Raw genomic sequence first — 27,558 nt, 5'->3', positions numbered from 1 at the left:
GATTGTCAGATTTCTTTGCAATTCAGGACTGAAACACATCCCAAAAGTTAAGAGAGTAAAGCTTTTCACAATTTGTAATGTTGCCATTCCTTTGCACAATACTTCAAAGGTGGTCCAACATTGGGTATACCAAGCAATGAAGCATTGCATTTGTTATTTTGTTCCATTCCTCCCACAAACATGTCCTCGAATGTGCAACAGCACAGCCTTTCGATTTGTTGCTGATAATAGTCTGGATCCTGGAAAGTCCTTGTTTGTCTTCAGTCTGGATCCCACAGTGTTCATTTATACCAACAAAGATCAGGTGTTCTGATTCCTCTGACCACTCCAAATGTTTCATCCACCTCAAATGCTTCTGAGCCCAAAGACATCAAGTGTTCAGAGATCACAAGGGTTCAGCTTAGGTGCGTGCCTTTGCCTTTTACACTGAAAATGCAGTATTGGTACCTGAATAAGTTTCTTTTACCTCTTATTGTTTCTTGCCCTCTTGCTTGACACTCAAGCTTCCTTGCAAATTATGCAAATAAGGTTTCTCCTTATGATATTATTTATTTCAGTCTGAAAGTTAGTTCATTGAATGTTAAAGCCCTGAAGCTTCATCTTGGGAGGATCTCCTCAAGTACTCATTGAGCAGCCGTTTGTTTCTATTCATAGACAGAACTTGCATGCTAGGAGGTGCCACGACTGAGCGTGTTACGAAACCAAGCTTCATGTGAAAAGATGCACAGCTCAGACGAGTAGTTTTTCTACAAAGTACATAGTACTTATATTATGACACCACTAACTATGGGCATACTGCGGTGCCAGGGCTGTGTACGTGCATGCATCTGTATGTTTGTGAGCATATACTGTAATTAAAGACAATTTAATCATTGAGTTAAATAAGAGCTCACAAGCCCTAAGAGATCAGAGGCTGGGTTAGACTTGTATACGCAAATAAAGTGTATACAAGAGTGCAAATATGGAAAGAAAAGGTGGGGTCATCCTGACAAAATCACGGCTTCTTAACTCACGTGTTCCATGAATACCACAATGTGACCTGCCAGCAGGTGGTTGGTGTAAAAGTCCCACTTACTGCCGCAGAAGATTTGCATATACTGACACGTTTTCACAGGGGTGATTTATTTATTTATCACAAACATGAGGGTATTTAAAGGAGTAAAGTTGATCATTTTTATCTTTTTATCTTTGGATTATTTTGTGTTTTTATGAATTTCTGTGGTCAATTTGCATTTCTCAAATTTTCTTTGAAGGGCAAAGTCTACGACGGAAAGCAGAATTGGGTCCAAAGGCAAAAAGGGGAGCAAAAAAAAAAGCCTTAAATGAATAAAAATGGGAGGGATTGATGAAGAAAGAGATTTGAGGGAGTGACTGAAATAGAAAGAGGGAGGGAAAAGAGGAGAATAGAGAGGCAGCGATACCAAACTCACAGTTCTGTCTCCTTTCTTTCTCCCTGTGACTCCATGGTGAGAACAGCAGATAGGTGAGTTGTACTTCAGCTATTTTCTTCTCTTTGCTTCATCATTTGCTGCATGGTTTTTAAGTTTTTCTTAAGTCTGTTTGTTTTTTTTTTGTTTTTTTTATTATTTGAAAAAAATTCAAGAGTTCATCCCTGGAATCATCTTTTTCAGTTCTCACCTCATAAGTCAATCAGCTTTATTTGCACATATTTGTATTACAGATAAATAAAGTAGAATAATACTATCTTCTAAATTGACCTGTTTTAGTGTTTTCTCTGATCCTCCAAACCCTTCTCTTTCTCGGATAGTTTCTTATCTTACATTTCTTCCTCTTAAAGGTTGCAGAGGTAGCCTATGGTTTAATTAACCAATGCTCATTAACCAAAGCATCTGTCACAGGACTGCTACTTTATTTATGTGTGAGAACATTTTAATGACAGTGTTTATTTGCTTTTGTGTCTGTCGGTTAAGCACAACCAGCTAAGCTTGAGGGTTTGTGGAAAGCCAGAATTTCCGTCGGCTGGATGGAGGCTACTTTTAGCTTCCATTAATACTCCCCGTCTGTCTCAGACTCCAACTGTCCTGTTAATGACTGATAAAAGGACGGAGACACCCATCAATCTGTCATTACACTGTGGGGTGTCCCATTAGTATTTGAGGAGACATTTCTAATTGTATGTTTGCAGGATTGAGCATTGTTAAGTCCACCAGCTGTGTGTAATTTTTGGCATTTTTGTGGTAACATGTTTTTATTTGGGGTCTCAAGCTTTGGCAGCTCATCTGTTTCTTTTTTTTATGCCAGATTTCCACCAGCAGTCCTTCACTCTTCATTTGGGTTTTTCTCCCCTCCAGGATGCTGTCGCTCAGCTCTCTGTGTTTGCTCCTCATCCTGATTCTCCTCAACCCCCCTGAGCTGTTTGCACAGGAGGTGCTTGTACGTCTTGCAGGTGTAGGTCGACGCAATGCAAACGAGGGACGTGTGGAGGTTTACTATAATGGAACATGGGGAACGGTGTGTGATGATGAAGTGGATCTTAACCTTGCCAATGTATTGTGCCGGGAGCTGGGCTTTCAGCGCGGCTTCACCTGGGCGCACAGTGCCAAGTTTGGCAGGGGTCAAGGTATGTCCACCCAAAAGCACCTGAACTGATCGTTGATTTTTTTATTTCTCTTCATTTTTACTTTAAAAAAAAAAACCAAACTCAATGGCTTTCCTTGTCCTAGGTCTGATCTGGCTAGACAATGTGCGCTGCAAGGGCACAGAGCACTCTGTTTCACAGTGTCGCTCCAACGGTTGGGGAGTCAGTGACTGCACCCATGCGGAGGATCTAGGGGTCATCTGCAGCCCGGAAAGGAGTCCCGGCTTCCCCCCCGCCACCTTAGAGGAAGCACCTTCATCCTCAAGGCAACAGCAAACCCCCCAAAGGCAAAGAGGCACACCAGCACAGTCTGCTTCCCCTCCGGCTCCAGCCGCAGCCTCAGCCCAGGCTGGAAGAGGCCATGAGATCGCCCTTCACCGCAACCCGACCTCCTCCCGTCGTAACGGCATCTCCCCACAGGAGAATGGACACGAGATCCAGATCTTGCGACGTCAGCGAGGCCATACCAGGGAGAACCAACGGGCCAACACAGGCTTGCCGCAAGGACACCAGCTGCCTTCCCGTCTCGCAAATGGGGCATCCTACAGGCAGAGGCAGGAGACAGCGAGAAGCAGGTATCAGGATACCAGACCCGGAGCACAGGGGCGGGAGACCAGGCAGCCTCAGCCTCCCGGACAGCTCCAGTCTGAGAGGAGCAACGGCAGGCATCAGCAGCTCAGTGGGAACCATGTGGAACCAGACCCAGTTTATCCAGTTTCGGGACTGGAGACTGATGCACAATACACACAGGTAATGCACACATAGACACACACAACTATGTTACACCCCATCTGGTTTTGTAGAGACTCGTAGAGAAATGTCATTTTGGGAGCCACAGGCCATGGGCATGTATAATTAGAGACGTATATAAAACCAGAGCTTCTCTGGTTCTGGTGCTTATGCGCCTGTAGGGCCCAGCATTTAACTCAAGAAACATCTTCAGACCAGAGGGCATTGACCCCTGAAAACACTTTTGTTTTCCTTTCGTCTTTTCAGACTGCAGACATCACAATTCTCACTATATTGTAATCATCTTAATGCATTTAACCAACTCTGTGTTTGCATACAGTTTCCTTCCTGCTGCCTACAGCACGAACTGTGATGATTACAGAGCGTGATGATTAAAGCTTGTTTTTTTTTTCTGTCATTCTTGTGCCAATTGTGTGCTTTCTGAAGTTATTTGCGATGTTGCGTGAGCTGAGCTGGAATTCTGTTTATTAACCCAAGTTAATCCTGCAGCGCTCGTCAGAAAAACGTCACGCCGAGGCCCGAGGCCCGAGGCCAAAGCTTTCAGAAAATCCATGTAAACCAGCTGCTAATGCACATAGAAAATACAAATTCTAAAACAAAACATAATTTGAAGCCCTAGCATTCTGGATTATCTGACAAAATATGTATATATTTTGTTGACAGGGATCCCAGAGGATTCAGTTAGAAGAGGTACGTCTACGACCCGTGCTGTCTGGCCACCGTGGGGGACTGGTGACAGAGGGAGTGCTGGAAGTGAAGCATGCTGGGAGGTGGCGTCATGTGTGTGACCATGGATGGGATCTGAGCAGCAGCCGTGTCGTGTGTGGCATGCTAGGATTCCCTGCAGCAGAACCGTTTGACCTAAATGCCTACAGGTCAGTATGTGGGAGTGTACGTGACACAGTTAAAAAGAAATAAGACAAAAAAAGGGTTTTTGTAAATTGTGAGTGTATTTATAAAAGTTAAGTACGTAACAAAAATATTCCCTCTTGCCTAGACTCCCTGTTCCAGCCCCACTTTGGTGGAGGTTAACAAAAACAGCTGTCATTAGTTATAACCACACTTGGCGTGGAATATCCTCGGTGGCATTGACCAAATCTGCCAGGTCTCTCTGCCCCACATGCCCAAGCACAGAGCTTTAAAATAGTCCTGGAAAGCATGTTATTACTGTTATATCCATACCGCAAAATTATCATCATCGTCATATTATGTGTCTTGTCTGCAGTCGATTTTTTAACAATCATCACATTTACCAGCATTCGATGAAGTAGTGTAGTACTGGGCCAAAGCTGAGCAGATCAGATCTGATCAGATCAGATCACTTTTATTATCATTCAGGCAAATGACATCAGCCATGTACTGCAGAACTAAATGACGATTCAGAGTAAGCAATACAAATATGCATAATTAAAACACCTGAGCTAGAAAAAAAAAGCTTTCTCCTCCTCCTCCAGTGTCTCTGATGCCATAGTTTCCTTTTAAAAACTCTGAAAACTATTCACATTTCATTCTGTTTATATTTTAAATCTAGCATAATCTATATTTTCATATTACAGCAGCACTGAGGGGTTTTTTTTGCTTTGTTTTGTTATTTTTTTTGTTTCACTTTCATTTGGAGGAATATTTAATTACTTTTCAGGAGAGTCATCTCGCTCTGGCGATCTCCCCTACCATCGAGAAAAACCATCCAAACCTCTGCTGCAACAGCTGCTGCGTATTTACAACACTATTGTCACTTATGAGTAGGGTTGCCACCTTTCAGAAATAGAAATAAGGGACGCCCTGATTTCAGCAGCACAGGAGCCAAAAAAAAGCCCCAAAACTTCTAAACTGAATAAAAATGTGTTTATTTTATATGAAAAAACAAAATGCTTTGATTTAAAGTTTAAAGTGCTTTAATAGCATTGAACTTGCATGACTGTACAGACAGCCAACCATATAGCAGCGGAAATATCCTCCCATGTCCACATCAGCCCAGATGTAATATAGCCTACAGGTGAAGAATATGGTGTAAAAGTTAATTTATTTCAATAATTCAACTAGAATATGGTGTAAAAGTTAATTTATTTCAATAATTCAACTAGAATATGGTGTAAAAGTTAATTTATTTCAATAATTCAACTAGAATATGGTGTAAAGGTGAACTTATTTCAATAATTCAACTAGAATATGGTGTAAAGGTTAATTTATTTAAATAATTCAACTAGAATATGGTGTAAAAGTGAACTTATTTCAATAATTCAACTAGAATATGGTGTAAAGGTTCATTTATTTCAATAATTCAACTAGAATATGGTGTAAAAGTTAAGGAAAATACGGTACAAATCGTGTCCCGTATTAGTTCAATACGGGACGCAACATTTTTTTCTCAAATAAAGGACAATTCCGTATTTTACGGGACGGGTGGCAACCCTACTTATGAGCAAGGTAGAAGGTTGCTAATGGAGCTATCATGGCAGAGGAAGCTAGGAGAATCAAGAAAGTAATGAAAGAAGACAAAACAAGAGAGTGACCAAGCAAGAGCGCGAACAACAGTAAATTTACACGGAAATGCCCATGTTCATATTTAAACATTTATATATTACTCTTGAAATTAAAGTGCACAATCAATTCAGCAAAACAGCAGAAACATGTCTGAAATAACATACAAAAGTTTTGAACAGACTAATAAAATAAAGCCCTGAGGATGGCCAGCTGAGTTCCTGCTCATGTGCCACCACAAGCAAGGAGAGGAGATATTAAAAAAGTGTTCATGCACATTTTTAAGTTCCCATTTAATCTTAGACATAAACACCCCCAGAGGGACGTACACAAACCTTCAAAGCCTTTACAAACACACCAACAAAAATCAAACACCTCACTCAGACATGTACGCTAATACAACCCTGCTTGTGTCCAAAATTCATGTCCTCACACAAATATGCATGAAAACACACACAGACTCGTGCACATGCAAACACTGCCCTCTGTTTGTCCATCTGTCTGCCCACAGAGGTCTTTTTAGGGCTTGGCTAACAGGATGACTGTCCTGACCACTAGCCTTCTACATGTCACCAATAATTACCCCTTGTGCCCGTCTCTGCGCTGCTTAGCAGCAGGATACAATCTCATTCTTCATATGCTGGATGTTGGAAACATTTGGAAACATTTAGCATCGAGTCAAATATAGGGGTCCTTAACAAAAAAAATGATGGCACTATTTATTTTCTCCAATTCGCAAACCAAATCTAAAGCTAACAAAAGCCTTGAAAAACACCTCGGAGTCGTCTGGCGAAACATCCCAACTTGTCTGCCAAGACGCCGGCCAGCAGACTGAATGTGTCTGTCCAACAGTAAACGGATGAGATGGGTTGGGAAGTGGAGGGATTTATTGCCCTGTTTAATAATAATATTGTTGTTACTATTAGTACTACAATCAGGTTTATTCTGTATTCTGACTGGTCATACAAGCAGTGCAGTTCAACAGGGAAGGGTTAGGGTTAGACTGAAATCATTGAACAGCTGTTAGATGTATTGGTGCATCTTTTTGGGAAGAACATAGATGAATAAAAGAAGTGCATGTAGCAGTGCCGTCTCAACCACTTATTCCCATCTGAATGGAATAAACAGAGATATTCATTTAGTCAAGGGTGTCACCATTCATTTCTAATTTCCAACTGGTGCAGTGAGCTGATGAAGACAGAAAGGACTTTTAAAGCACATAGGTTGAGCCAAACACAACAACGAAATGAAGCGTGTGTCACAGGAAACAGCAGACAGACTACATATTCAAACTGGTGACATTTTTTCCTTCCTAAAATGACTTTCAAAGTAATGTATTTCTGAAGGATGTCTGGTTGTGGGTTTTGCTAAGAGGATGGGAGTCGCCACCAGCAATCAAGAAAATTAATATTTTATGAAGTGTGTTACTACAGTGTCTGTCTTAATGCAAAAAATTGTGTTTCACTAGCCTCAACCAGTATTTTTTAAGGACGTTTCAAAGTACAGTTCCGTTAACTCATGACTGGCTGGGACAGAAGGTCGTCTTAGTTTTTCAGTTGTTTTATAGGATAAATAATAATAATAATAATAATAATAATAATAATAATAATAATAATAATAATAATAATAATAATAATAATAATAATAATAATATTATTATTATTATTATTATTATTATTATTATTATTATTATTATTATTATTATTATTATTATTATTATTATTATTATTTTGTGAAACATATTAACAACTTCTGCAAGTTAAACTTTTTTTTTTTTTTTTTGTTTAGTTTACATCAGATGAGCTTTACCTCAATCCATAGTGTTTGCAGTAAGCTGGAAACACTTTATTTGTAACTCATATTATTTGGCATTTAGGCTCCATTCTAGCAGAGTTTATCAGGCGTACAGATAAATACAGGGGTGTAGGACAACCCCCCCCCCCCCCCTCCCCCCCCTGTATTTTGCACTTTGTGTACAGTAGTTCACTGTGCAAAATCTCTTAGGTAACTCAGTCTTTTTTTTAATGAAAGTTTAATTACCATATATATTTATTATTCAGTATCTTTGTTAAGATACACAGAAAATATAGTGGTAAAATTCAAGGCTGATAATGGGATAATTTGTAATAACTGCCATAATCTCGTAAAAAAAACTATGACTTTTAGGTGATATGTAAACAAAATAAAACCACACACTCAGTACGTACACATGCAGCGATTCAAGCTGGTTGCAGATCTGATCAGATAATGACATGCAGAAGATTGGATCAACTTATCTGATCACACATGCTGTTCTGAGATCAGACTGAATCAGATTGAATAAGCCGCTGTAACCAGAGCATGGCTGACTCCGTGACGCTAGGTGGCGCTGTACCCAAGGTAACCATGGTAACCATTTCAACAAAGAGCCACTTCCGGTTGACCTCCGCTTAACAACAAGGAAAGGAAAAAGTTCATTCTAACTGCTTCCCTATTAATAATCTGTCTAAAACAGCCTTTCTCAACCTTTTTTCAGTCATGACACCTTTCAAAAGTGAATAAAATCTCAAGACACCCCAGAGTAAAATATAATTAAAAACCGCACTGCATCGCTCTGACTGTAAATGCATTAAATCCTGTTTATTTTGTATCAATAACTTGAACACGTTAACTGGACCAGAGTAGAAGTCATCGTTCACTGTTGTGCTTGGTTGCCACGCTGATGGACAGAAACTATGGTGACTTTTAAAAGAAAAGACTGCCTAAAGAGACTTTTCCAGCCGGCTTCATGCCGGCTGGAAAAGTGAAGCCTGATTTATGGTTCCGCGTTAAATCGACGCAGATCTTACGCCGTAACGTACGCGGCGCAGCGCACCATAGGTGCGCGTCGCCGCATTACCTACGGTGTAATCTCTGCGTTGGTTAACGCAGAACCATAAATCAGACTTAAGGCTGCAGCGGCGTGGGAGCGACGGATGACTGGGGGAGAAGAGTTTCTCCAGGAGTGGCGTCGGGCAAATTATGCCACAGTTTGCAGATGGATTGTAGATGCTAACATGGGCTAACGTGTCTGCTGGGATTATTTTGCGAGCTTTTGCAAAAGCGTGCATTTCCGAGGCGCCGCGCGGCACGGAACGGGACTCTGACAGCGAGGAATCCGGACTGGCACAGCTGATTTAGCGGAGCTCTTTAATGCAGAAACAGAGGATAAGACTTAATGGGTTTGATTAATGTAAAAACTGAAATAAAGTAGCCTACAATCAAACAAAGTTTTGCTCCCGCTGTATTTTTAAATACGCACGCTTGTGTGTGCGTGTGTGTGTTCTTGTGTGTGTGCCTTTTCGGTCGGTGCGCCGTGTGTGTTTCAAATACAGAAATGACACAAGACTGAGGCCTCTCCACACGGCGCCCGTATGGTCGCGAAAATACAGTATTTATATATGAAATGTCAGAATATGAAATATTTTGACGACACTGCTGCTACTACGACGTGCTACTGAGCAGCGTTGCGTCGTCTCCTTTCACTTCCGTGTGAATCCCCTCCCCCGGGGGAAAACCCCACCCGGGGGAAAATCTCGAGCATGCGCAGACTGTAATATCCATGTCCCCGTTCACATGGCATTAACAAGGCGGTTGCGACTGGCTTGGGACTGGTTTATCTAGGTGCTGCAAGTAGGTTGACGAATCCGGTCTGATCAGATTGACTAGACTGACTTAAGGTGTTCACATGCAGTTTAAAAGTCAGTACGATGTGTGCAAATGATCTCCAACCAGGTTGAATCGCTGCATGTGCACGTACTGATTCAGTACGTGCACATGCATGTTAAGAAAAGTCAGTATTTAAAGTGATTTCTTGCAGAAACAAGCACAGATTGAGCCCTTTTTAAGGAAACTGTCCCATTCAGATCTCTGCAATGATGTTGCATTGGATTTAGGTTTAAGCTCAGCTTTCTTGTTTGTGTCTTAAAGAGATTGGAGAATACCTTTATAGTTATAGATCTTTTAAAACAAGAGGAAAAGGGTGCCTAAACATTTGCACAGAACTGTATGTTGAATCCTTTGCAGATGTCCTCTCAGAGGAGTTTGATGATTATAATTTTTTTGTCCCGCCTCACCACAAACGTGCTTCATATACTGGCAGAAATTCTTCTGGATTCAGCAAAAACAAACAACAAAAACATTCTGTTTTACTGGGTAGTAGCCACTGCAGTAACAGAAACTGCTCGCACATTTCCATTTCTTTGCCATTTTAATTTTAATCAACGTTTTAAAATATCTATAGCTTTTAAAAAACACAAAAAAACCAAGGTTTATAAACAAGGTTAAACCCAGATTGGTACGTTTTTAAAATAAAACTCTCCAGACTGGCGGTTCACCTCTGTAACGGAAAAGATGTCTTTCTGTTTTGGACCACTGCAAACGCATATCCGAAAGCAAACCGTGCTCAACTGGCGCGTGTACACAAGTGAAAACATCCACAAACTCCTCTGGAAAAAAACCTTTACAGCAAATCGTTGCAGTGTTCATCGTGTGAATGGAAACAGTTGCACTAATATTAAATGCAGACTTTGACTAAATAATAGCAGATACCAAGTACAATAAATCAGAAAAGTTCTTAAATATAATAAAGCAAGTCTGTGAAACTACTGTATGTCGGGGTTTCCAAGTGCTTCCAAAAGTTTTATGTTTCATAACAAAAACATAACATGGATGTAGCCCAAGAATATGAACAAATCCAACCAAAATGTTTTATGGCAGTTTTAGAAACAGCCCTGCGACTGTCAGTGCATCCCACTCTGCTTCCTGCTTGCCTGGTCTGTTTTGGGGGATAAATCCACATCACCAGCTGTGATTATGGTCTGACAAATCCCCACATCTAGAATATTCTTTCAGCCTGAACCTGTTGCACACCCTCTGCTGAGTCAGCGCTTCTCTCGCTGCCAGTATGCTTTTTTTCTTTTTTTTTTTTTTTTTTGTTTTTTCTAAGGGACTGCTTTTGTTTCTGCCTGTTAAGTTCCTCTGCACATTTTTACAGACATTTAAAGACTCCCCCACTTTGCTTTGCATTCAAAGGCAAGTGCTAAAGCCATTTTCGAGCGCCATTGTTTCATCACTGTCAGCTTCTCTTTGAGGCTGACAGTGAGTGAGTTCCCCCAGTTTAGTTTCACCCACTGGTCCCAGCTTCTCCCCTCCTATCGCACGTCTTTTAAAGGCCACGTTTGATGCTTTTGTGGCCTTTCAACTAAAAAACCCGCATTTCATGGAAAGTACATCATTATGACCCCCTTAAGTTTTCATTGTGCCTTGGGACAGGGATTGGTGGAAAAACGGGTATTTTCAGAGTCAGTATGGTAACCTGCTTTCTTCAGAGTGAGTCGATTGTTCCAGTCAAGCAGTTTTGCATCCATCCAGTAACCTATAATAACAGGTTATCTCTGCTTTCCTGACAGTCAGCTCCTCTTTCCACTGTGGCTTTTGGTATTGTGCCGTTAAAGCTGCACTAAAAAAATCCTCACGTCAAGCTCAAGATCCTATAAAATGAGGTGCTTTTCTCATGGTTAGTACATTTGAGCTATTATCCTGTGATCTTCGCCACTTCTCTCCTTGTTGCAGAAACTTACTTTACTTTGAATCACTTAATAAGGTAGAGAGAGCCTTAAATAAGTTTTAATCTTTAACCTGACATGGAGACAATAGCACACGTTCTTTTAGCTCTCAGAAGCACAAATGAAGAAAGTATATCCCAAAAAATGGCCATTTGTCCTGCTGTGAAATTGGGAAATTCTTGTAAAAGTTGGAGCCATCAGTCTTACATCACTCATTCTGGGTTTCCCAGCATGCAATCATAACACATGGTAACGGCACTGACTTTAAAGAGCTTTATTTTTACGGAGACGAGGCAGGGAAAGCAGATATGTACGTGCATATTTGCAAGTCTGGTGTGTGTGAACCAACATGCTACTGCTGGACCACAAAGCAGACATCGCCAAGCAGCACAGGCAATTATATGGGCAGCACGCTCACCCCTCCTCCCCCGCCTCCAAACCATGAACTAACACCCCCACAAAGTCTGTCTCCCTCATTTTGATTTACCGCCGGGTTATGTAACACTTTAAAATGCTGTAAACACACACAGATGGACTTATACACACACGGGGAGACAGCCAACCTTAAATGCACCATAGAGCAAAAATCTTCCAGGACAAAAGCGTGGAAATAAAACAAATTATAAAAGATGAATGTAAATTCCTGAAAACTGTCAATATGTTATTATTCTTTTAAAAGTAGACAAAAATGGTAAGAGATGACAGGAAAAAAAAGAACAATGCATTACCGCAGCAAAATGTCCTTAAAAGAACACGCACCATCTCGTCTCATGTTGGTTAAGAAACCTCAAATATGTCTCATCTTAGATCTAAGCTGCTCCCTCATCCTCACACCGATGCTTTCTCACGAATGCAGGGTTTTGAGGGTTGCTGCATCTTTTCTCTCCCTATTCATTTTTTTTCTTCATCTGTTTGATTAAACAACTTCTGAGTAGGTGACAACAAGTAAGGGATAAAAAGAGATTGAACTCTCATTGAACTTGCCTACTCACGCTATGTCAAAGTCAGACTCCCAGACTAAAAACCACTAATTAATTCACCTGAACTCCTCACACGTAGAGCCTGTTTTCTAGATTATAAGACACATGCCTGAACAGATATGCTGCAGTATTTATAGAAAAGAGTTTTTTCATTTTAAATGGTCGGCAAAAGCAGAGACCAGGCAGCCGACAGGGCGAGCAGGAAATATCTCGGTATATATAACCTTTGCTTCACAGTTATTATTTTGTGACTAAATATCTGTTTAATTGAAGAACATCTACATTCACCGTGCATCAAAACGTGGAGTATGAACGTACTTCATTTGCAAAAACATAGCACTGACGTGGAATTTTCCTAGAGATTACTCATTAAACTTAAGAAAACCATAGTCCAGAAGAAAATCAAAATAATAAGATGAAGGTTTTGCTGTGTTGATAACAAGTATTTACTGTAGCTTTAAATTGACAGAGGATTCTGTTACTGTTTATCATCATAACCCATTCAAAGTCTCTGAGACACTTTCAAAATAACCAGTGACATCCTGGGAAACTAAAACAGGCTTCTCCTGGTGCGAAAACAGTTCCTTATTTTAAGATTGCAAATATTTGATTGCATCATGAATTTGGTTGTACAATAAAGTCAACCCTTTTCTATTCTTGGTCCTGTGACTCACTTTACTCAGGCTCATTCATAAAGGGCGTCAGTCACTCTGCACCTGCCTGTGGTCACGCTGGCTGATGCAAGTGGTCGGCTCTGCTGCATTCGTGCATGAATGTGTGTTCAGACTCACGGGGCCTCATTTTGTGTATACACTCTATTTCCGGTTCGGATGTGACTCTGGTTTAAGGTAAAAGCAATGAAAGTAGACGGTTTTGAAAACCCTGTTGGAGTTGGCGCACCTCAACAAGGCCCCTTGAAGGGATTAATGTATAGTGGCCTATTCATACTTAAAGGTTATTTCACATGGCCGTCTCAAACCAAACATTCACTGTAGACATATAGACAAACACTCAAACAAAAATATCCACTAACTGGAAGATCTAAAATATGGGATTAGATGGAAAAAAGCAATCGAGGAAAAATCGGTTTTGTGGGCCAGTGTTGTAAAGCATCCTTTCCCTTTTTCACTCCTTGTCTCCAACATGAGGGTCAAAGTTCATCAAATGCAGGGATTGTTTTTCAGGATCTTCTGCGTCATTTATAAACAAAAATGTCGGAAATTCTGATGGCCATGCAAGCTGGTCCAGGGTTGACGACAGCGTTGATAGGCACAAGTTCCCTGCGACCCGAAAAATGGTGACGCCAGTAAAGAAAATGAAGTGATAGGATGGTAATTGAAGGGGAAACTGGGGACTGGGTATGCTGTAGGAAGCCGTGGGATAGCTGGCTGTTTAGTGAAGACAATGTAAAGCTCCACATTTGTAACTCCAAAGTGTGATTCTCTCTGTTCTTCAGGAAAATGTGGGACTCCAAGCTAGCTGATCCTTCATCTGGGTAAAATCATTTACTGCCTTTTTTTGCTTCTAAATAATAATTTTATCTTCATGTAGTGAGTATTGTGTCAAATCACAAACAGCTTCCATGTCACTCAACTTGCTCTTGCACATTGTTCCCTTCACAGGCTGAGGACACAGGTCAGCAAGAAGGGCTACTGGGTGGAGAAAGTGCAGTGCCAGGGTGCCGAGGGATCCTTGTCCCAGTGTCAGACCCAGCTGTCACTCCCCAGGACCAGCGGGCCATGCAACGGGGGGATGCACGCAGTGGTCCGCTGCGTTCCCGGAAACCAGTTTAGACACTCTGGGAGAGCTCCTCCACCACCTGCTGTTCCGGTCAGTGTCCGATAATGGAAATGTTTAGAAAAATATGATATCTAAAAGATTGTTAATCCCACCATAACTGCTCATCCATCTTTTTTAAACATCTGAACTATAACATCTGTTAAGCACATTAATTTCTTATGCTGTACTTTACATTTAGAGAAGAAAGAAATCAGTTATGTATCAAAGTTGTGGGTACTTTTGTAAAGATTTTAAATTATTCTAATAGTTTTGAGCCTTTTGATGTAAAGCCATTCCAGAGGCAGTTTAGAGCCAGGACTTAACTTAGACAAAGTCACAAAAGAAGCAAATCTGTAAACCTGGTGCAACTCTGGCTCCAAAACTCTGTAGGGCTTAACGCAAGTACAGGTCACATCATTTGTGACCGGTACTTTATATGCCAACCAAAACAGCGTGAGCACCAGTAATAAGTCGTGTCAAAATAAACTACCGAATAGGAATTAACAAACACCAATATTCTTTCATACCAGTCTGCGTAGCAAAGAGAGTTTAGAAACACTAACTATAACCTACAGCAATCTTTATAAATGCACACTGGCAACATTGAGCCATTGGTTATGAAGGAAAACAAAGTAAATCCGTGTCCTTTGTGAGTCATAGTCCTCTACAGAAATGAAGGGTACACTAAAGACAGGTTCAAAACATCATGAACAAAAATGTAATAATGTAGTGATGTGACTCTGCGTATATATGAAAAACCAACCAGTTCTTCAGATATTCCTAACTTGAACCAGCCATGATCTGGATCTGTTACCAGCATCTCCTTCAGGCTGCTCATAAAGGATTATCTCTGATCATTGATATTTGATGTTTAACCTCATGCCTGAAGAAATACTCAAATAATACACACAAAGTTTATTCTATAATGAAATTTAAAAAAAAATATTTTAGATTTTTTGTATCATTGTGCTAATTTTATTTATTTATATATATATATATATATATATATATATATATATATATATATATATATATATATATATACATATATTGTTTTGTTTTTTTCCAGTTATGGGGTGGTGCAGAAGTCTCGGGAATTCATATATAAAACACGATACATCCAGCATTATAGGGTTAAATATGTGGCTGATATGGAGGCAGTGCCTCTAAAGTTCCCATTTCATTATCATTTCATGTCTTCTTACAAAAATTGCAACCCTCTGGTTTCTCAAGTACTTTGAGACATCTAAGTTTTAACATCGTGAGAAAAACTCCAAATCCCCCAAAAGAACTAGCTTTTCTGTTCCCATACTCCTCCCCTCCAGGCCGTGGTGCGTCTGAAGGCCGGCTCCCGTCTCGGAGAGGGGCGCGTCGAAGTGCTGAAGGAAGGCAAATGGGGCACCATATGTGACCACCTGTGGGACATCAGTGCAGCCCACGTGGTCTGCAGGGAGCTGGGTTTCGGGTCGGCCACAGAGGCTCTCACCAGGGCCCAGCTGGGACAGGGTAAGAAAGGACACATAAACACAACCACACACGTAGTGTGTCCACAGTCAAACTTTGCACTTTGAAGCCTTTTCGTGTTACAGCGATTCATTTACCTTTCATGTCTTGGGAGGTCATTGTGGGAGACACTTGGTTAAACAAAACTATAACTGGGTCTTTATATCTCCTGCTGGGCTAAATACACAGATAACCTCATGGGTAAAATCACAAACAGTATGTTCTTTATTTTGCAATTGTAAACAGTGCAACACAACAGTGACAGTATTCTGATTCTGAAAAAGACTAAAGGTCACTTATTCGATAACTAGTTATGTGCTAAATAGTACAGATTTTGGTTCATTGCCTGAGTTCACATGCAACCAGCTTATGATTGGTTTGACTTTTTATAGACTAAACACCTCTCAGTCTAAACGGCTGTTGCAGAAGGCAGCGCTCCAACTGCATGCACATGAGGCAGACAAATAAACTGAAAGCAAATGATTACAGCCCAACTTCTGTTTCTATCGCCGAAGCTGATTGTTGAGGAACTCTACCCATGACCAATTATACAAGTGTAAACTGAGCTAGGAGGGTCCAGCGACCAAAACAATGGCGTGAGTTGTTGTCAAAGTAAACTTGTTGAATGGGAAAAGTTTGCATGGCTTTGAAACCAGGATGTCAGGCAATCAGGGCTGAGTAGGAACAAACATTCAGATGTAATTGTTATGGCAGTGCTTTTGTTGTGGGCGAGAAAATACAGCAACTGTGCTGGTGATGATACAGTTAACTATTTTCCCCAGGAAAACAGCACAGTTCCCACTTTCTCACATTCGCTTTTTTGTCCGTGTTTCTTGCCATACCTCAGCAGTAACTCTGTAATCATGTTAATTTCCTCCCATTATCTTTCTGCCCAAATGAGCACACACTATGTCCTTTAATTTTGGTTGCATTTTCCTTTCTCTATTTAATTAGGTAATTCAGGGAAAGCATCTGAATTTTACTTTTAAGGCTCTATTAAACTAGGTGATATAGCCTGAATAAAGAACATGATTCTGGCTGTGAAACTGCCGGGCCAGTTTATGAGTTGTGTGAACTTATATACAGTACTGTAAAACTCAGCAGTCTACAGACAGCTTGAAGTACGGTTTGCTGACATCATTAGCTTTTTTACATTCAAATTATAGGGTTTTGTATGGGTTTCAGCCAAGGCCTCATATACCTACACGAACATAGATGTGTTGAGAGATTTCTTTTCATTTTTGTTATTTGAAATCTATTTTAGTCCATTAAATAGAAAGCTCTCCGGCTCAGCTCGGCTTCAGAGCCACAGCAAAGGTTCACATCTGAGAATTGAGTCCATCTCTGTGGACATCTGTGGCCACAGAGCCACCGGGTTTTAAAATCTCTTATGTTCACTCGTGTGAGAGTATCACTCTCTCACAGAAAGTGGCTTTTAACTGGCGATCAGTTAAGTGTTGCTCTCTACCCTTCATCTGCAGGCACTGGCCCCATCCACATGAACAGCGTCCAGTGCACAGGCAGGGAGAGGTCGATTACAGACTGTCCCCACAGACCAGTGCCACTTTACACATGCAAACACACCCAAGATGTTGCCGTCCGTTGCAGTGTCCCCAAAAATGACATGCAAACCACGGTGAGAAACGCACACAGCACCGGCTTTTATATCCACATCACGGAAGGGGTTTTTTCTGTGGCAAAGATAACGCTTGTTTTTCCTTGCACTTTCAGGTACGCCTGGCGGGAGGCAGAGACCGCGGAGAGGGCCGCGTGGAGGTGCTGATAGATGTTGGCGGGGTAAAACGCTGGGGCTCCATCTGCAGTGAAAACTGGGGTATCAACGAGGCCATGGTGGTCTGTAAACAGCTCGGCTTGGGATTCGCCTCAAGAGCTCATCAGGTAAAACAGAGGATCCAACAGGGTGTATTTTTTCCAAAGTTTTCCAATGAGTCCTTTGTTTTTGCCTCTGAACTTTTGCTCTGCATGATCTTGTATTTCTTTCCCCTCTCTCTTTCTCTCTCTCCCTCTCTCTCTTTCTCCCCCTCTCTCTCTCTCTCTCTCTCTCTCTCTCCATCTTGCTGTTTGTATATGTGCTGTGTTATTACAGAGGCCTGAGGTAATTACAGGCTTTTCAAACGTCCACTTCCAGTGCGCCGAAAATAAAAGAGGGAAAGTGAGGCGAGGAGAGATCGGGGGAAATTCACAGAGCAAACAAACTGAAAATAGAATGGAACATGGAAAAGGCCGCTTGAGTGTGTTATGAGAGGGTCTGCTGGGAACATTTAACAAGCAGCTTTAAAATTGCGAATTACTATGGAAAATGCGATAATGTATACTGATAGTAGCTATAAAAAATCTCTTTCAGTATTTGCTGCAGAAGCTGCTGGGTCACCTCTTTTTCCACATCTCTCTGTTATTATTCTTGTTTTCAAAATAAGAATGTTCTCCATCGATATCGTGTACCGATGTGTCCTGTGTCCCTGTGTCTCTGTGTAGGAGACCTGGTACTGGCCTGGATCTCCTGACGCCAGTGAGGTGGTCTTGAGTGGAACTCATTGCGTCGGTACTGAGATGTCTATCCAGCAGTGTCGCAGAAATGCCCAAGTCTACTGTCCCAGAGGTGGAGATGGCCGAGCTGCAGGAGTCACGTGTGTAGACAGTGAGTGCAACCCAAGCAGGATGCTGTTGTTATGCAGTGATTGTTAAAAGGTTTATGTGCTGGAGTTTGGGACTTGTTTGCCTTAATTCAAGTCAATTTTTTTCCAAACTTGGCTTTTAACCAATATAAGAATGGAAAATTACATTTTGATCAGCCCATACTTGAATTGAAGCGTACATTTATGCCAAACTCCAGAAAAGAAGCTAGCAGCACAAGCTCAGCTGCTGTTAGCGTAACACTTGATGACCCAATAAAAACAAGGGAGCAATATATGGATGACAAAAAAATAAAGATACAACATTTTCTTCATCAATCCATTTTTAAGAAGTTCATTGCAAGATTTTAGGACTATAATTTAAATGTTCTGCCTCCTCCAGCTGCTCCTGACCTTGTGGTGGATGCCCAGCTTGTCCAAGAGACAGCCTACCTGGAGGATCGGCCTCTCCACCTGCTGACTTGTGCCAACGAGGAGAACTGCCTGTCTTCCTCTGCTGCCAGAATGAACTGGCCCTACGGACACCGCCGCCTGCTGCGCTTCTCCTCCCGCATCATGAACGTTGGTCGTGCTGACTTCCGACCCCGTGCCTCCAGAGAAAGCTGGACATGGCACCAGTGTCACAGGTAAAGCTGGGATGAGGTTCCTGAAGCCTCTGCGTATCTTTGCAAAGTTTTTTTTTTAATTATTATTTTACATTTACATTACATTTACATTTAACAGTTTGTTGAATTTAGTGACATCTAAAACAGATTGCTGTCTACAGAGGTCCGTCTCTCTAAACTAAGCCAAACCTTTCTCCGACTACTTCCTACCACAAAGCTCAAATTTTGTTCCTCTTTCTTAATTCTGTCAGTAGCCATGTCCACACAGCACAACTCCCGGAATAAGGCAGTAAACCAGAGAAAAGTGATTTGATTCCCTATTAATCCTCAGTGTTTACATTCTAAAGCACAAACACATCTACACCTCTGTTTCTCATGAGTGAGTGGAAGAAAAAATATGTTTTGACAGAATTCAAATTTCGAATAGTCCATTTTATCAGGAAGCGTCTACTGTATAAGTCATACCATATTCCCTTTAAGTAATGATAGCAATCAACTATAAACTGTCAAACACATATAAAAGTATTTTTTAACACTATATGCACTATTTCAGATTTAGTTTACAGTGAGTGTCCTCTTACTTAACCAGTTGTCACAGTCAGAGTGGTCCGGTTTCATACGTCAGCAGCTGCGGTTCTGCGTCCCAGAACAAGAATCACGGCCACAATCCAATCACTACCTTCTCGACCAGCAAACGCATGGTTTGACGTTCAGTTTTGGTAGTGTTTGTTCTGGGAACGGCTTTGTCATGAAAAGCATGACAGAAGCAAGCAACAAAAAACTGATATACGTCTGTTCTCCAGAGCTTTTCCCATTATTGTCTGTTCGTCTGACGCCCTCCGAGAGCCAGGGCATGATTTACAGCAACTGTATTTCAAATAATCACAGGCTATTTCCCAAGATAGTGATGCTTTTGAAGATTAAAAAGATTTTTTTTTTTAAGATTAAAAACTTTTTTTTTTAAAGATTGAAAACATTTTTTTTAAATAAAAAAATCTGAAAAAAGATCTTTCTCAGTCTATGTTTTGAGCTTCTTGTAAATCATGCTTTCTTCGTGCATTATCTGCAGACATTACCACAGCATTGAAGTCTTCACCCACTATGACCTGCTCACCTTCAACGGGACCAAAGTGGCTGAAGGTCACAAAGCCAGCTTCTGTCTGGAGGACACCTACTGCCCCGACGGTAAGACATTATCTAATCTAATCTATTATTCAAGAGAAGAATAGTGATAAAATAGAGATTCAAGAACATCTAAAAGTGAAAAGCATATTTTAAGGCACTCAGTGTTACCTGCAGGCTGTAAATTCACCTAAAATTCTCCAGATTGTTACTATTCAAAAAAATCCCCAGTTGTTAAAATTTGTATTTTTCGACATCCACAGCAACTGACGTCAAATAAAATATTCACCTCCCACACTTGGCTTTGCATGTCAGCTTCTACATTTCCAATCTTTTTTTTCCCGTAGGTATTAGCAAGCGCTATGCTTGCTACAACATGGGGCAGCAGGGCATTTCCGTTGGCTGCTGGGACACCTACCGCCATGACATTGACTGCCAGTGGATCGACATCACTGACGTGCGACCTGGCGAATACATATTTCAGGTCAGTCTTTTACATATAGCTTGACTCTTTCACAGAGTGCAAATGACTACTCTGTCATCTGCGGCAAAAATGAAAAGCAACTAAAAAGCTAAAAATCAGCAAAGTAATCTTTGTGTAATCTGTCGGCTGACAGATTACACAGTGTTCTCAGCAGAAACTTTTTGGATCAAGCACATCTAAAAGAAAAGACCAGCAAGCTGAGAAGTTCCTGTTTCACCATTTGAAGGCACACATGAGATAAAAGTAGCGATAAAATACTGTAATTTTAGCTAAATGACTGTTGGCTGTGTTTGTAGACATTCAGGTGTACAGCATGTATGTAGTTTTAAGGGTGTGTGCATACTTAAGGAAAGTGAATTTAGTCTGGATTTATATAGAAAGTAGACCTGCTATTAGTCCACCTCTTCAGAGAGAGGAGACCTATTGGATGGTGGAAAAAGCCCTGTCAGCACTTTACATTTTTACAACTTCTCGTCCACATTTCCCGTCTGGTCGGAGACATCCAATCTGCTGCGGTGACCGACTCATCTGCCCTTCCTCTCTATCATTTGTTCTATTTATTTCAGACAGCTCAGTGGCTGTTTACCGTTTCCTATTATGTTACAAGTGTTTGTGTGGAATCAAAACGTTAACAGACTCGTTTGTGCATACGTGGACCGCATGTAAACGACAGCACAAGCAGGAGTGGCACGTGTAAACTGTACGAGTCTGCAGACGTGTGACATACATGCCATAAAGAAGAGCTGCAGCGTTGCCATGGCATCGTGACCCAGCAGCACTTTGTGGTTGTGATTGTGGATGAACTTCTCATAAGTTCTTGTAAGAAGTGAGAGGCTGAGGTAGGGCGTGGATTCCTGTTCATCTTTCATGCAGCTGGGTGTATCTTTGTCTTAACTAGGCATTGCAGGGTTGCAGCCATTTTTAGGACCATACATTTAAGCCGATGAGTCACGTCCACCTCAGCCGAACTGCTTCTGATTGCGCCCGCATCTAAAAATCAGCCACATAACCTCAGTCTTTTACATGACAGTGACAGCCTTTCATTGTTCTGTAAAAAGGAGCTGTGGGCCCTTTGTTTCACATTATTACAAGAGTTTTCAAGAAGGCATCCACTGCCACCAAGTTAATAATGTTTTACTCCAGGACTATAACGTACATGCTGAAATCGCTTGCCACGCTATTCTAAATTGGGCTTGAAATGTCATGAAAAAGAATCACAGTTATGAATATTTTTATTCTTGAATCTTTGGCTGTAAATATAATTGGATCCGCACAATTTAGACAGTATGTAAAAAAATGAAACTGGGCCGCTTTATTGAATATGTGGTCAGGTTATCTGTTTGATGTGTGCGTCAGGAAAATTCATTTGTGGGCTTTTCTTATATATATGGCAGGCATACAGACAGGGTGGAAAACAACAAACCATGGCAACCGACCACGGTTACAGTCTAATGATAGGCTGCAAACCCAAAACTGTCATCTGCATCTCTTACCCCCCCTCCCCCTTACAGAGATAACAGTGGAAAGTGATGTCATGGGTCCCTGAAGTTTATACAACTTTGGGTCATATAGAAAGGGGTTTCTCCGTCAGGTTGTGTGGAAAAACTTTTGTTTCATAAGCGTCTGAAGAAACCTCTTACTCTCTCACTTGTTCCCTCATTTCATTAAAAGACACTCACTTTTTAGTCTAGACTGAAAGTAACTTTGCCAGGCAACCAGGGGAGCCTGCAGGAAGTCACAGCTGCCGGCAAGAACAACATCCCACGGATGCATTTACACCCTTGTCTCTAGGCTTCAGTCGTAACTCTGACTTTGTACAAAAGCATAAAAACATTAGATAACAATAAGGACGTTTTTCAAACTATCCAGCCATTAATTTAGGAAACACATCAACCATTTCAGTAGATTTTGACTTCCAAAAGGCTGAGAGACTTGAATATTTGAAAATACTGTGCAGGACAGCAAAGCCCACAATGTGGATAATGCTCATAAAGCTGTGACCTCCCAGTAGAGCCCGTATGAAACAGCTGGGATGTGACTTAGCACCAGTCCAAGTTAAAAAGTCATCAGTTGGCCCTGGATAGCTCAGTGGGTTGAGTGGGCGCCATTTACAGAGGCCATTACACTCGTGCAGCCAGGGCAGGTTCAAATTTTGGCATGTTGCTCGTTGCTGCGGGTCTTCCCCCCTCTCGCTATACATGTTTCCTGCCCACCTACTTTGAATAAAGGCAGTTAGTGCCAAAAAAAGGATAATTCTCAAAGATTTTGTTTGTGAACAGGAGGAGAATGGATACGGACATGTGTCACGGTGAAAAGAGAGTTCACCCAAAACGCAAAGTTCTTGTTTTACTGGACAGTCTTCTATAACCAATCTTTAAACACTCGGGATAATAACTGAAAAAAACGTTTAGTAAATGCAAACGGCTGAATTGAACTTACTTTAGAGCAGTGCTTTCCAATACAGGTCGTTCAGGGCCGCTGTCCTGCGTGTTCTTGATGTGTCCCTGATCCATTTCTATGGTTCACCAGTAGCTTGACTTCAAGGTTAATGTCCGGTTCAGAATTAGGTGTGCTGGACTACGGCCATACCTAAAACCTGCAGGACAGTGGCCCTTGGTGACCTGCATTGGCTTTCAACGCTTCAATGCTTCTATGGGTGAGAAGATCAGCTTTTTGGGTGGAGCTTTGTCAAGAGTCGCTGTTGTTTAACAGCCAAAGACAACAGTTCGGGGGGGTCGTCCCCTGAACACCTTTTAAGTGTGCTGGTTTGGCATGACACTGAGAATGAGACGCCAGTGTAGACCAGGACGCTAGGGATGGGCGGTATGGACTAAAAAATGTATCACGATTATTTCTGGCATTTATCCTGATAACGATAAAAATAACGATAAAAAAAATACCAATTCAACTCCACCTTTTTAACTATGAATCTATCTCGCTCTCAGATCCGCCATGTTTGTCATCAACTGGAATTTATCTTTCTTTCTTTCTTTCTTTCCTTCCTTCCTTCCTTCCTTCCTTCCTTCCTTCCTTCCTTCCTTCCTTCCTTCCTTCCTTCCTTCCTTCCTTCCTTCCTTCCTTCCTTCCTTCCTTCCTTCCTTCCTTCCTTCCTTCTTTTTTCCCCTTCCTTCCTTCTTTCCTCCTGCTCTCTCCTTCCCACTTCCCTTCCTCTTTTCTCCCTTCCTTCCTTCCTTCCTTCCTTCCTTCCTTCCTTCCTTCCTTCCTTCCTTCCTTCCTTCCTTCCTTCCTTCCTTCCTTCCTTCCTTCCTTCCTTCTTTTTTCCCCTTCCTTCCTTCTTTCCTCCTGCTCTCTCCTTCCCACTTCCCTTCCTCTTTTCTCCCTTCCTTCCTTCTTTCCTTGTTTTCTCCCTTCCTTCCTTTCTTCTTTTTTCCCCTTCCTTCCTCCTTTCCTCCTGCTCTTTCCTTCCTTCTTCCCTTCCTCTTTTCTCCCTTCCTTCCTTCTTTCCTTCCTTCCTTCCTTCCTTCCTTCCTTCCTTCCTTCCTTCCTTCCTTCCTTCCTTCCTTCCTTCCTTCCTTCCTTCCTTCCTTCCTTCCTTCCTCCCTCCCTCCCTTCCTTCCTTCCTTCCTTCCTTCCTTCCTTCCTTCCTTCCTTCCTTCCTTCCTTCCTTCCTTCCTTCCTTCCTTCCTTCCTTCCTTCCTTCCTTCCTTCCTTCCAGCTTTACACAAAAACATCATCAACAGGAATTTATCGTTTTTACCGCGACATGACAAATTCTTATCGTGAGGAATTTTTTGACGGTTTATCGTGAACGGTAAAATATCGCCCATTCCTACAGGACGCTGACCTAATGTACCCTGGAGGAGACTGAGGGAGTGGCAGGATGTCTGGTCAGCTCTGCTAAGACTGCTTTAATCTTTAAAGTAATTGTATCTTTAATCAGCATCTCAGAGTGCGTTCATATCCTCCAAAAGAAAAGTGTCAACCTTATTAGGGACTATCATAAAAGACTGTAATGTAGGGAACATAGTTGAAATGAACTGGATTGTCCTTAACTGGAGTGTATTTAACCCTCTTCATTACTATACAGATACAGTTCACTGAATTAAAGTTAATTACATATTGTCTCATCCTGTATAGGTGGAGGTCAACCCTTCCCTGGACATGGCTGAGTCCGATTTCCAGAACAATGTGATTCGCTGCCGCTGCAAGTATGACGGAGCTCGGGTTTACCTCTTTGGCTGTCATGCAGGTATGGTAACAGGTTTTATTTAAGGGCATGAAAAATCCTCTTCTTCAACAACTTACCATAACTCACTTGCTTGCTTCTGATGTTCTCCACCTTTTCTTTTCATCTCCTCTTATCAGGTGATGCTTACAGCGCTGAGGCAGAGGACCTCTTTGACCACCAACGTGAGATATCCAGCAACTTCCTGTGAATTACGCAACACATAGATGTAAGAGTGGGTCAAATGTAAAACTCCTCACCACACCTCCAAGTGTCATGGGAAGGAGGGTGAATGACAATGTCAGTACGTAAAGAGGTCAGGCTTAGGAGGGAGTAATGGGACTTGATCCAAACATAGAATATTTGGATCATGTGACTGATTAACTCGTTGCCATCTGCAGTTCTTGTTGCCTTTAGGAGTTAAAAAATGAACAAAAAAAATGAGAAACAGAAATATGCAAAGACTCATCAAAGTCACCATGATTTATGATAAAACATATAGATTACTTTAAGAGTTTTGAAATGTTGCTTTGATTTTTTTTTTTTAAACAAATTCATAATGACTCTGTCTAAAGTTTAACCACAGTTGAAAGTAATGACATGAAGGCATAAGAGAAGGATTTTTATTATGTATCACCAGACTGTCCATACGATATCTGCACAGGAAATGAATAATGTGCAGAAGTTGGAGAAAACTTCCTGTGCTTTCACTGACTGTCCAAGTTGCAAAGTCCAGTATTTACTATCACAACTGTGTGTGTTTTTTTAGCCTTGAATTAGATGTTTCTTTTCTTTTGTTTTTTAATTTCATGGTGCTATTTTGCCTTTTTTTGAATAAATATTGTAATGTATTGCAAATGTATTGTCATGTACAGTTTTATATTACCTCTCTGGAATACTGTTCTTCAGGTCTCTAATTTATGCAGAATTTTAATGTGCCTTTAAGTTGGAACTTGTTTGTATTGTTAATTTTATTTTAATTACTTTCTTTTTGTTTGTCTTTACCCTATGAAATACCAGTTACAGCAGATGAAATCGGTTGTAAGTTAGCATCACGCGTAACAGTACTTGGTAATAGTAGTGACTAAAATAAAAGTCAGATTGACAAACTGTTTGGTCATTGGAGAAATGTTTATTTGAATCCAGACTTTTGTAATGTAATAAATAAAGAGACAAAACTTAAAGTTACAGTTTCTACAGAGGATTTACATGCAGGTAACTAGATAACTGCATTTCATAACAACCTCCTTTATGTTTATTTGACAGACTGAACACAGGATTGTTGTTGGAGTGTTTCCTAGTGGAAAAAAGGTTCTAAAAACACTGGGTGATTTTCTTTCCCCAATTCTTTTTATCAGGAACCTGAGCAGTTGCATATCAAAATCTTATAAGATTGATGGAGAAGTCATACATTTCTAAAAATATCATAATATCGCAGGACACTAAAATGCTTCTACTGCTGCTGTCAACCTTTATTGTAATGATTATAATTATTTTTCACTTCTAGAAAGTCTTGTAACGTTTCATGTTAGTGGAAGAGGGGGAGTGGTAGCCTAGTGGTTGCAGAAGTGGACTGGAGTCTGGAGGACCAGGTTCAAGCCCCCAGAATGCAACCCAGGTCAACCACCCTGGGCCCCTGAGCAAGGCCCTCAACCCCAACCGCTCCCTGGGGGCCGTTTATATGGCAGCCCACTGCTCTCTACTCTAATTAGAGATGGGTTAAATGCAGAGAAACAAATTCCACCAGCCTGGCTGTGTGGTCATTAATAAATTAAAGAGAATAATCCTTAATTCATTCATAGTTTGCACCATGATAGCCAGAACTTACTTTGTTTTGATTTTTAACATATTGCTTTTGACAAATTCAAAATGACGATAACAAGAGAGGAGACATTGTTCATCCACTAAGGGCGATGCTGTTGGCCGACTTTGAAAGAAGCCATTTGGATACATAAGTAAATTTAAATCAGTTTTCCCCTTTGGCCATATTTTACTTCCCTCAAGGTTTGTTTTGTGTTTTTTTTATTTTTTCAAGAAATAGACAGAAAAGCAGGAAAATCAATGGAAATTATAAAACATCTCTACTTCTTTTCTTTTCTTAATATCTTAATGACGTCAACTTTGATTTTCACATATTATATGCCGACGCTGATTTGGGTGGTGTTGAAACCATGTCACCGTAGAAGAAGTTCAAAGGTTTAGAGAAGAAGAACATCTTTTTTATTCTATTTTTTTTTAAACGCTGGCGCTATTTCCTGGGGTCTCGATTAAATATCAATGACATGCTTTTGTCACACTGCCACAGGGGTACAGTGCAAACGCCTCCTTTTTAACCATACTTGTATGAATCTGTTCAAAGCAGCCTGTTGTAGACAGTGGAGCCAGCCACTGCGCTGCTTTATCCCTCTCATCCTGCGGGTTGGCCTTGATTCAAATTGGTGTTTTAGGTCTGCAGTATCCACCTCCAAGGTACAGCAACTGCAGCAAAATATCGAGTTGAGTTGAGATAGAAATTTTGCATAACTTGACTCTGATGTGATTACATGCAACATAAAGTCAAATTGTTGCCTTAATCCGACCGATATAACATTTTTAAAAGCCATCTATACACCTTAGCCAAGCTGTAGTTGAACCGTACTGAAGCTCTTGAGATCTGAGCTATTAGTGCCAGATAATGTGGTCCTAATTCGAGTTATTCTGGCATGTATACGCAACCCACGGTTAGCCGAGCTACTGACTGCCCCCCGGAAGTGACGACACCGCGAAAGCCAGAATATCAGGGTTGGGTCTGTCTGCAGCCTGCAAGACAGAGGCTACTACACGGAATGCC

The 27,558-nt window shown here is 41.1% G+C and overlaps 1 protein-coding gene across 1 annotated transcript; it reads left to right on the top strand.

Annotated features, from left to right (window-relative positions):
• Positions 1-1,421: 1,421 nt before the first annotated feature.
• LOC133443497 (lysyl oxidase homolog 4-like) lies at positions 1,422-25,912 on the top strand. Its single transcript, XM_061720688.1, has 15 exons — positions 1,422-1,483; positions 2,313-2,581; positions 2,685-3,349; positions 4,013-4,224; positions 13,852-13,890; positions 14,018-14,225; positions 15,500-15,680; positions 17,159-17,313; positions 17,409-17,576; positions 18,174-18,336; positions 18,714-18,957; positions 20,006-20,121; positions 20,406-20,542; positions 24,641-24,752; positions 24,869-25,912. Exons 1-15 carry the CDS (start codon positions 1,464-1,466, stop codon positions 24,937-24,939), a joined length of 2,760 nt encoding a protein of 919 aa, XP_061576672.1. The 5' UTR covers positions 1,422-1,463; the 3' UTR covers positions 24,940-25,912.
• The last annotated feature ends 1,646 nt before the right edge of the window (positions 25,913-27,558 follow it).

The sequence above is a fragment of the Cololabis saira genome, chromosome 1 (genome assembly GCF_033807715.1).
Source record: "Cololabis saira isolate AMF1-May2022 chromosome 1, fColSai1.1, whole genome shotgun sequence".
Classification (NCBI taxonomy): domain Eukaryota; kingdom Metazoa; phylum Chordata; class Actinopteri; order Beloniformes; family Belonidae; genus Cololabis; species Cololabis saira.
Note: the sequence above shows the minus strand (reverse complement) of the source record. Positions and strands in the feature narration are given on the sequence as shown.

What these genes read in the sequence shown, in the direction of transcription:
- LOC133443497 (XM_061720688.1), top strand. Translation starts at nt 1,464, where the DNA reads ATGGTGAGAACAGCAGATAG. An exon ending in ATGGTGAGAACAGCAGATAG is followed by an intron (nt 1,484 to 2,312) that starts GTGAGTTGTACT and finishes TCTCCCCTCCAG; the next exon opens with GATGCTGTCGCTCAGCTCTC. An exon ending in ACATGGCACCAGTGTCACAG is followed by an intron (nt 18,958 to 20,005) that starts GTAAAGCTGGGA and finishes CATTATCTGCAG; the next exon opens with ACATTACCACAGCATTGAAG.